A 17659-nucleotide genomic window follows, 5' to 3' on the forward strand; every position below is an offset into this window, starting at 1 on the left:
AAACTTATTTTTTTTTGAAGGTGGAATTTATTTATTTATTTTTTAAACATCTTTATTGGAGTATAACTGTTTTACAATAGTGTGTTAGTTTTTCCTTTACAACAAAGTGAATCAGTTATACATATACGTATGTTCCCATATCTCTTCCCTCTTGCATCACCCTCTCTCCCACCCTCCCTATCCCACCCCTCTAGGTGGTCACAAAGCACAGAGGTGATCTCCCTGTGCTATGTGGCAGCTTCCCACTAGCTATCTAATTTACATTTGGTAGCGTGTATATGTCCCTGCCACTCTCTCACTTCATCACAGCCCACCCTTCCCCCTCCCCATATCCTCAAGTCCATGCTCTAGTAAGTCTGTGTATAAACTTATTTTTGAAAGAAGGAAGAATATCATTGTTTCATATTTTTGCAAATCTCTTTAACTCTTGACTTATTAGGAGACATGTCATGTAACCTCTCAAAAATTCATGAGGGAATGAGAGTGAAAAAGGAAAATAATAATTTACTGTTTTTATGAAAATAGTTTCAATCTCGTGGATGCCCAGAAAGTGTCTTGGGGGACCCCCGGGGATCACAGGACCATACTTTAAGAGCCACTGGCTTAAATAATTTGCCTGCGGGTGCATAGCTAGTGTGAAGTGGCAGAGCTTGGATTTCACACCGGGCTTGTCTGATCTCACAGTACATCCTCTGGCCACTCTTTCACACTCACTGCCTCCCTCATTTACCTCTGGGCATCAGGGGCCTCCTCTGTAAAAGAGAGTGGGATTCTGGATGCCCTAAGGCCCTTCTGGGGCTGACACTTCATGATTCTGTCTGGACCATGGCAGCTCTGCGCAGCTCTGATTCCCAGGCTGCTGCCAGCTTAGGGAATCCACAGTGTTTGAGATTCAGTGGACTAGAACAGTTAGAGCATCTAAAGGAACAGAGAAAGACCAGTGGGAGTCTCCTCACATCCTCTTGAGAAGACAGCTCTGTGAGTCTAAACTTTTCCGAGGATACAGATGTCTCACCCCACCCTCAGCTTGTGGCATCATCCGTTTCAGCCCCTGACACAGTCACTCAGCCCTCAGGGCCAGGAGAATGGGAATGGGCAGAGGTCCCCATCCCTTTGGCCTGCTTTTAGACTAAAGTTTTGAGGATGCACTCCTCTGATCTCCACTCACCCTCCTTCTTCATACCCCGCCTTAAAAAACGATTGAGCAGAGAAAGGTTTACGAATGGACATTCCAAGCGGAAGGAATAGAATGGGCAAAGTCACAGAAACAGTAAAGTACCAGGAACTTTGTTATTCAACTGACATTTATTTAATTTTATTTATTTATTTATTTTTTTGCGGTACGCAGGCCTCTCACTGTTGTGGCCTCTCCCGTTGCGGAGCACAGGCTCCGGACTCGCAGGCTCAGCGGCCATGGCTCACGGGCCCAGCCGCTCCGCGGCACGTGGGATCTTCCCGGCCCGGGGCACGCACCCGTGTCCCCTGCATCGGCAGATGGACTCTCAACCACTGTGCCACCAGGGAAACCCCGGGGAAGCCCATCCACTGGCATTTTAACTGGTCTCCTTATTCAGTCTCTCCCTTCTCCCATTTGTCTTACACATTGACTACACCCAATTAATCTTGTTTAATGTTTATTTCACTTGTCACTCCCCTCGTCAAAAAACCTTCCCTGGGTCCCTCTTAGTTGAAATCCAGCACCCTCATCTGGCATTCAAGGCCCTTTCCCATTGGCTAGTACTCTTTTCTTGACCTGATTTCCCATTGTTTCCCTACATGCATCGTGTGGCTGACTCACTGTCCCTTATGTCTGTCACGAGCTCCCTCACACTCCTAAATCCAAGTCATACATTTTCCTAATATTTCCCCTGTTTCAGGAAGCACCCCCCCCCCGCATAGAGCTAGCACACAGGGGCTCCCCAGGTGTCAGAATGCTTAGAGCATTCCATTAGTACCCACCCTTGGCCTTTCTCAGAAACCACCTGGCACTGAGATTGGGGAAGCCCTCAGCCACATCTGACCCAGAAGCTCCCTGAAAAAGGGAGCAGCATCTTATCCTTTTCCACTGCCTTTTCCCTTTGGTCCCCATTACCCACTGGATGTGTTATGGTGGTTGGTACTTGTTGGTTTCATCCCTCCAAGTGCAGGACATGGAGCTGTAGACGGACCTCTCTGAAGGTTCTGGGGAGAAAGCAGAGGAGGAGGCAACACAGGAGAATGCAGGGTACAATAAATACTAACTCGGGCTAATGGCATTTTAGAGCAAGGAGACTTCTGATAGGGAAAGAAGAGCTGCCTCAAAGCAGGAGATGTCTTACTCCTCCGTGAACACAGGAGGCAGCAAGGGAGAGGAAAAATAAGCTGGCTTTTCTGTGAGACTTTAACAGAGTCAGCCGCTCTGAGTCCCTGAGCCTCACTCAACTTCCCACCTCCGTGCATAATGTCCTTTTCATAGGGTAGTTAAGCAGAACAGAGATAATGTTAAGATCCAGCGTATGACTGATGATCAAAAATGATGAAATTTGCAGCTCAGGAGATCTTCTGGATAAGAGCTTCCCATTATCGTGGATAACCTGATTATCGTCTGTTGGGGACAAACTCCCCAACTCTCAGAGTGTGAAGGAGAGAGGATCCCGCCGTCTAGTGGTTGCCGCAGGGACCAGGTTTGCTGACCCTCTGCTGCCATCAGGTGGCCATAGCTTACAATGCAGTCTGGCTGATTTGTTAGTTCCCAATAAGGATAAAACTGAGGAGATGTGGGTGCGCGAGGAGCTGGAGGAGCAAGGAGATCCTGGAGGACAGAAGAAAATGGGAGGAGGGTAACTTAGAGTCCCTGGGTAGCATGGAGTGACCGGCCCAGGAATCTGGTAATCATGCACAAGGCTGTTAAATTAAGGAACCGTAGAGGACTGCCCCCTCTCTACGACCCCCACCCACTCCACAGTCATCCCAATTAGTATTGCCCACTGGGGTGTTGTGAGATCCAGTTCCACAGACGTCTCCAGCTCTGCATGGTTCCATTCTCACACTCCAGAACCACCATCTTTCTAGCCCATTTAGACAACAGACTCTTCCCCTTACAGGGCTTTGCACATGCTGCTCTCTAGAACAGGGGTCCCCAACCCCTGGGCCATGGACCGGCACCAGTCTGTGGCCTGTTAGGAACCAGGCTGCACAGCAGGAGGTGAGTGGCGGGTGAGCGAGTGAAGCTTCATCTGTATTTACAGCCACTCCCCATGGCTCGCATTACCGCCTGAGCTCCGCCTCCTGTCAGATCAGCGGTGGCATTAGATTCTCATAGGAGCGCGAGCCCTACTGTGAACTGTGCATGCGATGGATCTAGGGATCTAGGTTGTGCGCTCCTTATGAGAATCTAATGCCTGATGATCTGAGGTGGAGCTGAGGCAGTGTTGCTAGCAATGGGGAATGGCTGCAAATACAGATTATCATTAGCAGAGAGGTTTGACTGCACAGAGACCATAATGAATCAATTACTTGCAGACGCATATCAAAACCCTATCAGTGAGTGACAAGTGAAAACAAGCTCAGGGCTCCCACTGATTCTGCATTATGGTGAGTTGTATAATTACTTCATTATATATTACAATGTATAATAATAGAAATAAAGTGCACAATAAATGTAATGTGCGTGAATCATCCCCAAACCATCCCTCCCCTGCCACCCCCGCCCCTGGTCCGTGGAAAAATTGTCTTCTGCAAAACCAGTCCCTGGTGCCAAAAATGTTGGGGACCACTAGTCTAGAAGACCACACCCCTCCACCCCCACCATCCCCATGTCTAACTTCCACTTGCTTCTCAGCTCTCAGCCCAGCCACCCCCACCATCCCCATGTCTAACTTCCACTTGCTTCTCAGCTCTCAGCCCAGGTGTGACTTCCTCAGGTAAGCCTTCCCCAGTCAGCTTCCTTTGGTACAAGCTCTCATGAAGCCAAATTCTTTTCAGAGCTCTGTTCTCAGTTGATAATGAAGCATTCATCCATGTGATTAGCTCGTTAGCATTCCATCTCTCACTGTGCTGTGTGGGCTGTAGGAGACGCGGCCCCTTTCTGTCGTATCACCCGGGACAGCCTGATACAAAGAAAAGCCTCAATAACCAACCACCTGATGGATGAACAGAGGCATTTGCAGGATAGGAAAGAAAGATCTGGAGAGTGTCAGGAGTGGTAAGGATCTTTCTGCCAACTCTGAGGCATGATAGATCTTTTCTGGGCCGCCCCCTCCTCAAAAGAAGATTCATGGGAACCCCGCACACTCATTTCCCACTCCACTCCTCTCCACCACACCCCACTCCTGCCTACTTCCCAAGCAGGCATGCTGGACTGAGAAAACGTGTGACAGTCAGCTTGAAGGGAAGGCTAGTGTCTCTGATAAAGGAGACCACTCTACCAGAGGGGAGAGGGATATGTCTTCCTTGGCCACGAGGCTTTGGGTCCTATTGCAGGTCACTTGTAATCAGTCTCTGCTAAAGCTGGTCAACCACCAAAACAAACACCACCACCACCAGGCACTGGAGGGGCAGGTGGGCTCCCCTTGGGTCTAGTAGTAATACTAACCTTTCCTCAGCACCAAGTGATGAAGCTCCTTAATTTCTATGGGTTAAAGTGGAAGGGAATGAATGACCCATGGCTTGAGATCCAGAGTACACAGCCCAGGAAGCAGTGGTGGTGGTGGGGACTTATCTTTAGAGAGGCATGGACAGACACAGTCCCATGATTCTAAGCAATGAGAAAAGCTTCTGAAGGAGGGAGTCTTGGCTCAAGACTCCAGAGTCAAATGCATGTGAGGGAAGAGACAAGGGGCCACCTGATAGGATGCTTCCAAGAGGAAGGGTTAACAGTAGGGTTGGACATAGAGGTTCTTCTCCTAGAAAAATACTAATTCCTTCTAGGCAAGTGTCAAATGTTCCATAGGGTAACCCAAGCCTAATTGGATAAGGGCATGGATTTTCAAAACACTGTGGCTTTAGTTTGGATTTCATTTGAAAAAGAAGTTAATGTGTTCCAAACTCAGAAAAGATTTTAAAAATCAAACAAAATTATGGTTTTAGAATACGCTATCTTTAAAATTTACCAACCCACAAAGTTGGAGGATGGGGAAGATGAGAGAAAAGTACTTGGTGCTTCAAATCGTTTTGTAAGAGGAAATACTCTTTGTTCCCAGAATTAGGTGAGAAAGAGGGAGAATTTTACTTAGAATTCAGAGTAGATGAGCTGTTTCCCTTTCAAAGATCTTCTGGAACTGAGCTTCCAGTATAGTTTTATTGTCGAGTTGGAGATGCTGTGAGCTCCCAATAATTTCAATATCCAGGAGTCAACACATACCTAATTTAAAAAGGAAAATTTGGGCTTGGTGATCAATTTTCAATTCTCCGTGAGTTTGGTCCTTTCCTCTGTTAATGCAGAAATCAAGAGCCATTTATAATTTCAGTCTGGAAGACTCCACAGAGGGACGACATTTAAACTCAGGAGGCTGGAGAAGCCAAAGAGTAGCAGGATGAGTGTGAATTATAATGGAGGTGGTGGTGGAGGAGGGAAATGAGGCCTGGGGGGAGCCTCTGGCATTGGGGGGTAGGGTGGCTAAAGCAACTCTTCCTTCCCAGGCTCTACCTCCTGCCTTTGGGACCTCCAGGTCTTCACCGCAATGGAGTCTCCACCAAGAACCGCAGACCTTCATGCCAGCGGTGCTGCCTCCTTTCTTTGGTCGGGTTCTCTGTTCTTGTTGCCCTTGTCTTAGGTTACTTTCCAGACCAGGATGAGTAGAGACATCAGGAGTGAAATGAAGGAGAGAACTTTTACTAGGTAAGCAGGATCAGATATGGCAGTGGTGAGTGTACCCTTGTCCCATGAGAAGGCTGGAAGCTGTGGGGAAGAAATAGATTTCTCAAAGAGAGGTGAGATATATGGTAGAAGCAGACTGCCCACACGACCAAGAAAACACCAAGAGAATTGGTCTTGTTCTTTGTTATAGCCTAAGAGTGAGTGTCACACTATTTTGGTTTTTTTTAAATTTTTTTTTGCGGTACGCGGGCCTCTCACTGTTGTGGCCTCTCCCGTTGCGGAGCACAGGCTCCGGACTCGCAGGCTCAGCGGCCATGGCTCACGGGCCCAGCCGCTCCGCGGCATGTGGGATCTTCCCGGACCGGGACACGAACCCGTGTCCCCTGCATCGGCAGGCAGACTCTCAACCACTGCGCCACCAGGGAAGCCCAGTGTCACGCTATTGATCCTCTTGCTCGCATGGGGTCATTTTCCTTCCGATGTAACTGAGCAGGCAGAGTAGTTTGCTCAGCAATGTTGAACAACTGCTTCCAATGCAAATACAGTCCTGAGATGATAGTTCAATTTGCAAAACCTTTGAGTGGTAGGCGGGGCTTCTGAGGCTTTGTGATGTCCCTTGCGGATAAGGCTAGGGTCTGACCTGAAGGTTCCTGTCCAGAAACTTCCATCTTCTGGGCACCACCTCCCTTCCTGTCTAGCCTCCAGATTGAAAAGAGTGTTCCCTAATTGCCTGAGAAGTTGTCCCTTCAATCCTCTTTTATTTATTTATTAAAAAAATTTTCATTTTGAAGTTATTTTACATATATAGGAAGTTACAAAGATAATACAGAGCAGTTCCATGTATCCTTCACCCAGTGTCCCCCAGTGGCTTATCTTGTGTAACTATAGTACAAAATCAAAACCAGTAGATGGACACTGAAATAAATGTGTGCATATAGTTATATGGCATTTTATCATACAAGTAAATTCTGGTAACCATGCTGAAATCAAGACATAGAATGATTCCATCATCATGAAGAACTATTGTTCACATTCTGTCAGTGGGATACACGTGTAGAAACTCATCTCCCTTTAAGTCCCTTTACCTCCTCCATTTATAATATAATTTTATTAAATATTCCTTCTACATACATTGAAATTACCATTTAGACAATATTATGCTTTTTTGCTTTAATTTTCAAACATGATTTAGAAAACAAGAGGAGAAGGAAAGTCTATTATATTTACCCAAATTACTCTTTTTCAACTTGGGTCATTTATATTGTTTGATCTTCAAGTTCATTGATTCTTTTCCTCTTTCCCTTCCATTCTGCTGTTGACCTTATCCATTGAGTTTTTAATTTTGGTAATTATATTTTTCAGTTCTAAAATTTCCATTTAGTTCTTCTTTATTTATATTTATTTCACTGAGATTTTCTATTTTTTAATTTGTTTCAAGTGTATTCATAATTGTTTGTTGAGGCATTTTTATGATTCTTCAAAATCCTTGTCAGGTAATTCCAATATCTGTATCATCTTAGTATGGGCATCTGCCAATTGTCTTTTTAAATTTGAGATGAGGTTTTCCTGGTTCTTGGTATGATTTACGATCTTGATTGCCTGCTGGACATTTTGGTTGTTATGAGACTCTGGATCTTATTTAAATCTTCTGTTTTAGCAGGATTCCTCTGACATCATGCCAGTTGTGGGTAAGGGGCATCACCTCACGAATGTCAGGCAGGCATGAAGTTTCAGATTCCCCACTCAGCCTCCTTTGTCCACCCAGAGTAGAGGGGAGAGGTAACTCCTCATTTCAGGGTGGATATAGGATTTCAGATTCCCTAGGTGGCCTCCTCTGACACTCTGGCAGGGAGGGGGAGGGGGAGGGGGTGTCATTACCTTGGAATAGGGAACTCACTACCTCTGGGCAGGAATGAAAGTCCGGCTCCCCACTCTATCTTCTCTGATACTATCCTGGGGAGGGGAATGGGGAATGGTACCTCATTATAGCTGGACAAAGGTGTAAGTCTAGGGTCTCCACCTCCCTGTAGGGTTGGAGGTAGGACCATGATTTTTTTCCATGGTGTTTGGCTGGAGTCAGGCAGTTATCATCCAAAGGTTCTCGGTCTTGCTGCCTTGCCTTTTTCCTAGTCCTTTGGCTAGAGAAAGCAAGCAGGCTTTTCTTGGGACTTCATTTTGTCTGTGCCCATTGGCATTTCTGGGTTGCTTCTCCAGCACCCAGTCCATGATATATATGAGGCAAAATGAAAACCCAGGGAACTCACTGTTATGTCAAGCTTTGGGTTCCAAGAACCCTAGTCAGTCTGCCTTTTTCTTCCCACCTTTCAGATCTTGTTATGTTGGTTTTATATAAACTGTCCAGGGTTTTCAGCTGTGCTTAGCAGGAGGAATAGGGAGAACTGAATTTACTCCAGGTGCCTCTACCCGACCCTGGTCTGGAAAGTCCTGATGCTATACCAAGATTCAGGCAGGTGATGGCAGAATGGGTACCAAAGGATTTGAAGGGCAAGGACTAAGACTAGAATCTAGCACTGGTACTTTCCAGCATGTGTGACCTTGGTTAGGTCACTTAATCTCTCTCAGCCTCCATTTTCTCATTAGAAATGAAATTATAATGATAATAACAAATTTACAGGTTTTTATGTGACTGCAATGAACTGATAAATGCATAACTTTTCAAACCATAAAATTCCATACAAATGGAAGTTATTTCAAATGTGAACTAGGATGGAAGTGAAGTGAAGAAGGGGGAGTGTCTAGAGACTATAAGGCAGTTCAAATTTTCTCAAGTTGGTTCTCTCAACTCTTCTATAAACTTGCAAAGATCTGTATATGAATTACTCCTCTCCCCCCAAGATATCTATGTCAATTCCCTGGAACATGTGGATGCTACCTTATATGGCAAAAGATGTGATTTAATTAAGGATCTTGAGAGGAGGGGTTTATCCTGGATTATCCAAGTGGAAAGACAGAGCAGAGAGAGACGAAGCCACAAGCCTAAGAACAAACCTGGAAAAGACAAGGAATGGATTCTCCCCTAGAGCCTCTGGAGGGAGTGTGGTATTGACAATACCTTGATTTCAGCCTTATGGCTTCCAGAACTGTGAGAGAATAACTTTCTGTTGTTTTACTTTTATTTATTTATTAAAATATATATATATATATATTTATTTATTTATTGGCTGCACTGAGTCTTCCTTGCTGCGGGTGGTCTTTCACTAGTTGCGGTGAGCTGGGGCTACTCTTCGTTGTGGTACACGGGCTTCTCATTGCATCAGCTTCTCTTGCTGTGGAGCACCAGCTCTAGGCACGTGGGCTTCAGTAGTTGTGGCATGTGGGCTCAGTAGTTGTGGCTCATGGGCTCTAGAGCACAGGCTCAGTAGTTGTGGCGCACAGGCTTAGTTGCTCCGCAGCATGTGCGATCTTCCTGGACCAGGGCTCGAACTCATGTCCCCTGCATTGGCAGGCAGATTCTTTTTTTGTGTGTGTGTGTGTGTTACGCGGGCCTCTCACTGTTGTGGTCTCTCCCATTGCGGAGCACAGGCTCTGGACGCGCAGGCTTAGCGGCCATGGCTCACGGGCCCAGCCGCTCTGCAGCATGTGGGATCTTCCCGGACCGGGGCACGAACCCATGTCCCCTGCATCAGCAGGTGGACTCTCAACCACTGCACCACCAGGGAAGCCCTGGCAGGCAGATTCTTAAGCACTGTGCCACCAAGGAAGTCCCCTTTCTGTTGTTTTCAGTTTGTGGTAATTTGATACAACAGCTCCAGGAAACTAATACAGGAACCTCACAGGTCATATAGTCCAGCTCCTTTATCTAACAGGTGAGGAAGCTGAAACTTGAAGAAGGAAAGTGACCAAGGTCACATAGTTATTGGCCAAATAAGTAAAGGACTGGGATTCTGGTTTCTCCTCTCCTAGTCCACTACACTGTGTCTTTTTTTAAAAAAAATTAAACATCTTTTATTGAGGTATAATTCACATGCTGTACAATTTACCCATTTAAAGTATATAGTTCAGGGGAGTTCCCTGGTGACCTAGTGGTTAGGATTCTGGACTTGCACTGCCATGGCCCGAGTTGAATCCCCGGTCAGGGAACAGAGATGTCACAAGTTGTGTGGCGTGGCCAAAAAAACTCAGAAAAACAAAAAAAACCTGTACAGTTCAGTGTTTTCTTTTTTATTTTGTAAATTCACAGCGTTCCTCAAACATCATCACAATATAATTTGAGAATATTTTCATCCCTCCCAAAAGAAATCCCATAACCATTAGCATTCTTTCCTGTGTCTTTTATAATTCCTGTTTCAGGCATATTGGTCTTATCTCCCAAATCAAACTGGACTTCTCAATCTCTTATCTTTTCTACTCTTTTTTCCTTCTCTAGTCTGATGCTTCACCTGGGGCTGTGGTTTGATTGGTAACACTAACTCACTTTATTGATGAAGCTCTGGACCTAGCGGTTGCCTTTATGTTCCCCAGTTATGTTGCTGACTTGCAGGAAATGGCCAAGCATCTCATTATTCTCTGAATCAACTGCCAAAGATATCAGATTGAATTGTCCTTCATTTGTTCCTTGAGAGGCAGGGCCCAGAAACAAGTCACAAAGGGCCAGGCAGTTTGAGTTCCCTCCAGTATCTCCAGGGGAAACTCTGCTGTGTCACCCACCACAGTGTTGAGGAAGAGTTTGCCACTGGCTGGGCCACCATCTGATGACCTGGATGGTGATATCTGGAAGCCTAAGGAAAAAAAACAAAGTACAACATGGTATTGGGACTTCCCTGGTGGTCCGGTGGCTAAGACTTTGCAGTCCCAATGCAGTGGGCCTGGGTTTCATTCCTGGTCAGGAAACTAGATCCCACATGCCACAACTAAAAATCCCACTCATGGCAACGAAGATCCTGCATGCCACAACTAAGACCTGATGCAACCAAATAAATAAATAAATATTAAAAAAAAAAGAACGTGGTATTGGGGGACCACTTTCTCCACATTCCTGATGTTTTCTTTCTTAGGACAGTAGCCCTATTACTAACACTCCTGGCCTCTCTCCACTCGGCTTTCATTCCCTCTCCCCCAGGTGCAGAGAGCACCCACTTGGATCTGCTCCTTTCTATATGTTTTACAGAGAGGTACACCTCCCACGAGTGAGAGGCCTATGGTTTGCCACTGATAATTATGATGGGGTAGTGAGTCAGTCTAATTCTGAAATTCCTGTTAGGAAAAAAAAAGGGGGGGGGGAGATCCCTGGTAGCCTAGTGGTTAGGACTCCACTCTTTCAGTGTCTTGGCCCAGGTTCAATCCCTGGTCAGGGAACTGAGATCCCACAAGCTGTGTGGCATGGCCAAAAATACCCCCCACCATCCTGTTAGGAAGCCCATGGTGGCTGCACACCTAAGCCATACCTTCCAGTATGGTCTTTATCAGTTGTAAAGGTGAGTGTTGCCGCCTGCCTCATTTATCTATCTCCACTGGTTCAGAACTTGGGTGGAGAAAAGAGACCTGTTATGTACACAGGTGGGGAAAAAGGAGGTGTGATGCATTGACCACTTAGATCCTAACACATGGGTCCTCCATGAACTCTGGAGGTCCTGAGTTGTGATGGTGAATTTTATACGTCAAGATGACGAGGCTAAGGGATACCCAGATATGGGTAAACAAATTTTCTGCATAAGTCTGTGAGGGCGTTTCCAGAAGAAATTAGCATTTGAATTGATAGACTAAATAAAGAAGATTGCTTTCACCAATTCAGGTCAGCTTATCCAATCCACTGAGGGTCTGAATAGAACAAAAACGTAGGTGAAGAGAGAATTTATTCTGTTTAAGTTGGGACATCAATCTTCTCCTGCTCCTAGATATTAGTGCTCCTTGTTCTCAGGCTTTTGGATTTGGACTGGATTAAACCACCAGCTTCCCTGGATCCTGGATCTCCAGCTTGCAGATGGCAAATCATGAGACTTCTGCGCCTCCGTCATCAAGTGAGCCATTTCCTATAATACACACACACACACACACACACACACACACACACACACACACACACGAGTCTTTTTTTTTTTTTTTTTTTTCGGTATGCGGGCCTCTCACTGTTGTGGCCTCTCCCGTTGCGGAGCACAGGCTCCGGACGCGCAGGCCTAGCGGCCACGGCTCACGGGCTTAGTTGCTCCGCGGCATGTGGGATCTTCCCGGACCAGGGCACGAACCCGTGTCTCCTGCATCGGCAGGCGGACTCTCAACCACTGCGCCACCAGGGAAGCCCCACATATGAGTCTTGTTGGTTCTATTTCTCTGGAGACCCCTGACTACCGTATGAGTCTTCTCATCTAGATGATAGTAACAGAATCTCAAGAGCTTCCCTGCTTCCAGAGTCTCTCATTCCCTGTTTACAGAGAGCATTTACTTTAAAATTTTTATGCAGAGCATTTAGTTTAAATTTCCAATATGGAAGAGAGGAAATTAAACTTCACTGAGCCTCTGTTAAGACACTATCCTTGGTGCTTTGACATGTTATTTTATTTAAAACAATAACTCTGAGAGACAGTAATAGCAATAATTTATTGTATTATTTCTTTCTTTACACCAGTTTCTGGGCTTTTTTACCTGCATCAGCTGGCTTAATCCTTTCAGGCAACTGAGCCTCAAAGAGATTGTGTAATTTGCCCAAGGTCATGCAGAAATTAGTTCTAGAACCAGGCATTTAACTTAAAAAAAAAAAAAAAGTCCAACCTAGTGCTTTTTTTATTCCAAGGCTCTTCCTATTGTAGTGCTGTTATTAAATCTCTCAGAATCCTAGAGCAATTCTTAGTTTATCTTGTATCGGTACAAACTCATTCTTGGGGCTTGTAATACCCTCTACTGACTACCTGCTCAATCAGCTCAGCCAGTGTTTAAACTCAAGGGGGGAAACTTGACCCCCACATACCATCTTGCACTCCTATCTTCCCCTTTTCCACCTCTGAAGAATCCTTTCCACCTGCAAAACCTCCCTTTCTGTTCTTTAAACTCACTCCTTTCAGGCCTTTGTGCAGAAGTCTTCACTGTTGGAAGCTGCTACTTTTTGATCACCCTAAATCAATACTCTCCCAGCCTTTTAAGTTTGTTCATTTGTTCTTTCATTAATTCATTTATTTGTTCATCCTCAAACATTTGAGCATCTATTTTGCAAAAGACACTAAGCTAGAATGTCTGGGAGAAACAATGATAAATCAGCGGTGAAATTTTGGGGAGCTTACATGATCGCATGTGGCGGGGTTGTCAGGCTGAAATAATGATAATACCATGGTCCTTCACCGGTGTAGGCACACTTGAAGGAATAAAGGAGGAAAACAAATATGTACTGAATGATATATTAAACATTTTGCCAGGTATGTATATATTATCTCACTTAATGTCTGGGACCCACAATGTTCCTCCCTCTAGCTGTGTTCTGGAGACATCCCTTTTGGCCTAAGCGTTCTTGCTTTCTCTCTCTCAAGGTCTCTCTCTCTCTCCTATGTTTGTAATGTCTTTCTGATGGCTCTTTCTCTTCAGCATATAAATTTAAGTATTATTATCAGTAATAATATTTTGAGCACTTACTATATGCCAGGCAGATACTACAAGTGATGGGCTGTGTAATATCTCCCCAGAGATATCCCACCCTAATCCTCAGTAATATATGGATATGTTATCATACATGGCAAAAGGGACTTTGAAGATATGATTAAGTTAAGGATTTTGAAATGGGGAAATTATCCTGGATTATCTGGGTGGGCCATATGTAGTCACAAGCATCCTTTTAGGAGTCAGAAAGCAATGTGACAACAGAAGCAGAAAGACAGATAGGGAGAGAGAGAGAGAGACAGAGATTGGAAGATGCTCTATTGCTGGCTTTGAATATGGAGGAAGGGGGCCACAAACCAAAGAATACAGGCAGCCTCTAGAAGCCAGAAAAGGCAAAGAAACAGATACTTTCCTAGATCCTTTAAAAGTAATGCAGCCTTGCCAACCCATTTTAAGACCTCTGATTTCCAGAACTTAAGATATTAAATTTATGTACTTTTAAGGCATGAAGTTTTTAGTAATTTGTTACAGCCACAATAGGAAACTAATACTCCAAGCTAAGTCTCTCTTATTTTTTTAAAAAATTTATTTATATATTCTTTTCTTTTTGGCTGCGTTGGGTCTTCATTGCTGCGCACAGGCTTTCTCTAGTTGCAGCGAGCGGGGGCTACTCTTCATTGCAGTGCGCAGACTTCTCATCGCGGTGGCTTCTCTTGTTGCAGAGCACGGGCATGTGGGCTTCAGTAGTTGTGGCTCGTGGGCTCTAGAGCGCAGGCTCAGTAGTTGTGGCGCAGGGGCTTAGTTGCTCTGCAGCATGTGGTATCTTCCCGGACAAGGGCTCGAATCTGTGTCCCCTGCATTGGCAGGTGGATTCTTAACCACTGTGCCATCAGGGAAGCCCTGTCTCTCTTATCTTTAAAAGGAAGGAAGGAAGGAAGGAAGGAGGGAAGGAAGAAGAAGGGAAGAAAGGAAGGAAGGACGGAAGGAAGGAAGAAAGAAAAGAAGAAAGAAAGAAGGAAAGAAAGAAAGGGAGACAGGAAAAATCCCTTCCTCAGTGTGTGTTCTCTCTCCTTTCCATCAAAGTCAAGTTTCTTGAGAAGGGCCCTTTCCACCTCCTTCCTCCCACACTTGCTTCTAACCCCATTTTGATCTGGTATTCATCTCTACCGATGGATCATTTTTCCCCAGAGCCAACAACAACCTCTTCATCCCAAATGTATGGGCACTTTTCAAATTCTGTCCTGACATTTCAGAATTGACCAATTCCTCTTTCTTGAAACCCTTTGCTCTCCTTAGTTTTGGTAGACACCTGCACAATTTCCCTCGTACCTCGGCTTCTCCTTAGTCCCCTTGCATCCTGTTGCCTTTTTATATGCTTGATGTTTCCCTAGAGCCCACCCTCAGTCTCTCAGTCTCTTTATCTTCTGAAATCCTCTCTCAGTGATCTCATCCATTCTCATGGTTTCAGTGACAACCTGTTGCCAATGGCTCTCCAATCTGTATCTTTGCCCAGATCTCATTTCTTAGCCCACACTCCTAAATGTAACCTCCCATTGTCTTGCCTAGTTGACTATTCAACGGTACTACAAGCATCTCAAACCCTCACATCCAAATTCTTTCTAATTATCTTTCCTTTCAAGCCTGCTTCTCCTCTATACTCAGATTCTGAAATAAGAAACCTGGAAATCATGAGAAAACACTCTTTCTTCCTGAGTCCCTGCACTTAGTTTCAATACTGTCAATCCCACTTCTGAATCACATCCCCTCCTCTTTATAATCACTGCTTCTACCTTAGTTCAAACTTTTATTTCCTGGTACTTATTCGTTTTTGCCTGGATCACTGCAATAGTTTAACAATTGGTCTTCTTACTTCTTCTTTTTTATTTTTTTAAATTGAAGTATAGTTGATTTACAATGTTCTTCTTACTTCTAGTAGTCCGATTCCCTTATAATCTATCCTATTTCATGTTAACAGAGTAATATATATAAATAAGTCAGACCATTTTACTCTTGAAAATCCATCATTTGGATCCCTGTTATCTTTAAGATAAAGTCCAAATGTCACCATGTGGTATATAAACTCTTCATTCACTTTGTCCTTCCATGCCTACTTGCCTAGTTTCTTTTCCTTTCATGCTTTCCCATGCATCTTATACTCCTTTATGAAAGACAACTTTCATCAAACCAAAGTAGCAGGTAGCAAAGTGGTGGAGGGCAGCGGTTCTGCACTCAAACTTCCTGGTTTGAGTCTTGGCTTCATCACTTATTAAGTAAACTGTGATTGGGACTTCCCTGGTGGTGCAGTGATTAAGACTCTGAGCTCCTAATAGAGGGGGCCCGGGTTTGAACCCTGGTCAGGGTACTGGATCCCACATGCATGCCACAACTAAGAGTTCGCATACCACAACTAAGGAGTCTGCGAGCTGCAACTAAGAAGCCCATGAACTGCAACTAAGACCCAGCTCAACCAAAAAAAAAAAAAAAAAAAAGGATAAAACAAAAAATAAATAAAAAATAAAAGTAATTGTTTAAAAGAAAAAGTAAACTGTGATCACCTCTCCCTGCCTTATCTATACCTTATACCTTAACCTCTTCATCTATCAAATTGGCGTACTATATATTTCAAACAGTTGTTTTGAGAATCAAATGAGGTAACACTTGTCAAACTCTTAGAGTGGCATCTGACAGTGCTCAGCAAGGGTTTACTTCTGTTATTTCCTGGCCTCTGTACTTGGTGTTTTTTCTGCCCACAATCCTGCATCTCTCCCCTCCCCCTTCCTGCTTGGGCAATTTCTACTTTAAGGCTAAGCCAGTGTTATTTCCCCTGGGAAGCTTTCCCTAACCTCCACCATCTCCAGGCCATAGATGCAAAGCTCTGTCATAGTTCCGGGTGCTGAAATTATTTTTTTCCCTCACTAGATTGTACCTTGAGAGCAGGAATTGTGTCTTTACTCTAGTGTCCCCAGCAACTAGCATATAAATGCTGCTCCACAAATATTTGTTGGATAAATGGGTAAGTGTGATATTCTGGATAAATTCATGTTTTAGTTAATCCAGGAATTTGGCTCTTCAGACAAAGTGCTGCCCCCATTTTAAAACAGAGAGTAGACAATTCAGGGCAGGGGTCATTAGGAGGATCTTTTGTCTGGAACTGCTTCCTAAGAACAATATCTTATTTCATGCCAGGGCTCTGAGAGCCAAGGGGCATTTTTCCACAGGCCTGTGGCACAGCGTTTCCTTTCTGCTCCATTGTGGGAGGAAGGAAAAGGGGAGAAGGAAGGGGTGGCTCCAGTTCCTGAGAACTCTACCTAGTGTCCGAGCATAGGAATATGCTTATTTTGGAAAGCTGTTCATCCTTCATCCTGTTGCCAGTAGCCTGAAGGGCCCTGGTCAAACATACATTAAAGCTTCCTGCGCTCTTCTAGGTCAGTTAAAAATATTCTGTTGAACAAATGAATGAAGGAATGTTGCAGCCAGAGGCTGCAGTGGAGTCATAGGAGAAGCCATCCTTTCCATTCCATCACAGAGAAATAGTGGGAAGGGAGCTCCTACTGGATGTAGTCAAACTTCTAAACAACTGGGAAAGGGATTCTGGGCTTGTGAGGAATGGAGCCAACGTTTAGGGTAATCCCCCATCCTTGGCTGTCTCACAATTTCCTCTCTTGCAAACTGCAAATGCTTACGGGGCAGGTTGATCGAATAAAACTAATTTATAAAAGTGCAGATTCTAATACAGCACTTCAGATGTTTCAGAGATGTTCTAACAATATAACCTGATATGTAAAGTAGGAGTAGAGCACAACAGTTCTCAGGGACATAGAGGTAGTAGGGACAATGGCATTTCAGCAGGACCCTAGGCTCTTTCAAATCACACAGACTCTTCCCCAAAGCCTAGGAATCCTTCATTCATGTATTTAGTGGTATCTGTGTGTGAGGCGTTATGAGACAAAGATGAGCAAAAATGACACTGTCCCAGCACTGGGGCTTGGTCTCATGGGGCAGATATCCTATCAAGAGTCATTTAGAACATAACATGCTTAGTGTCATGAGGGAGGCAAGGGGACCTTTGGAAGTGATAGATCAGTGTCCTGCCTAAGGCTTGGCAGTGTTAGGATTTCTTCCCGGCAGTGATGATATCTACGTTGTTACATAAAACATGAGAAGGAACTAGTCACAGACAAGGGGAAGAAAAGTGAAGGTGTTGAGGTGTTTGACAAGTGTTCTCGGCAAAGGAGATGGCGTTTTTGTTGCAGGATGTTAAGTAGGACTCATTCGGTACCCTGGAATTGTTAGTTATTCTGCCAAACCAAGAGGTACCAT

General features: G+C 44.6%; 1 protein-coding gene across 1 annotated transcript; it reads right to left on the reverse strand.

The window, feature by feature from the left end:
- Positions 1 to 5689: 5689 nt before the first annotated feature.
- On the reverse strand, positions 5690 to 16221 carry SMIM42 (small integral membrane protein 42). The gene is given in 2 exon segments (XM_067025202.1): positions 5690 to 5899; positions 16183 to 16221. Coding segments are annotated over 2 exon segments (249 nt in total).
- Positions 16222 to 17659: the final 1438 nt, after the last annotated feature.

This window comes from Kogia breviceps, chromosome 1, assembly GCF_026419965.1.
Source record: "Kogia breviceps isolate mKogBre1 chromosome 1, mKogBre1 haplotype 1, whole genome shotgun sequence".
NCBI lineage: Eukaryota > Metazoa > Chordata > Mammalia > Artiodactyla > Physeteridae > Kogia > Kogia breviceps.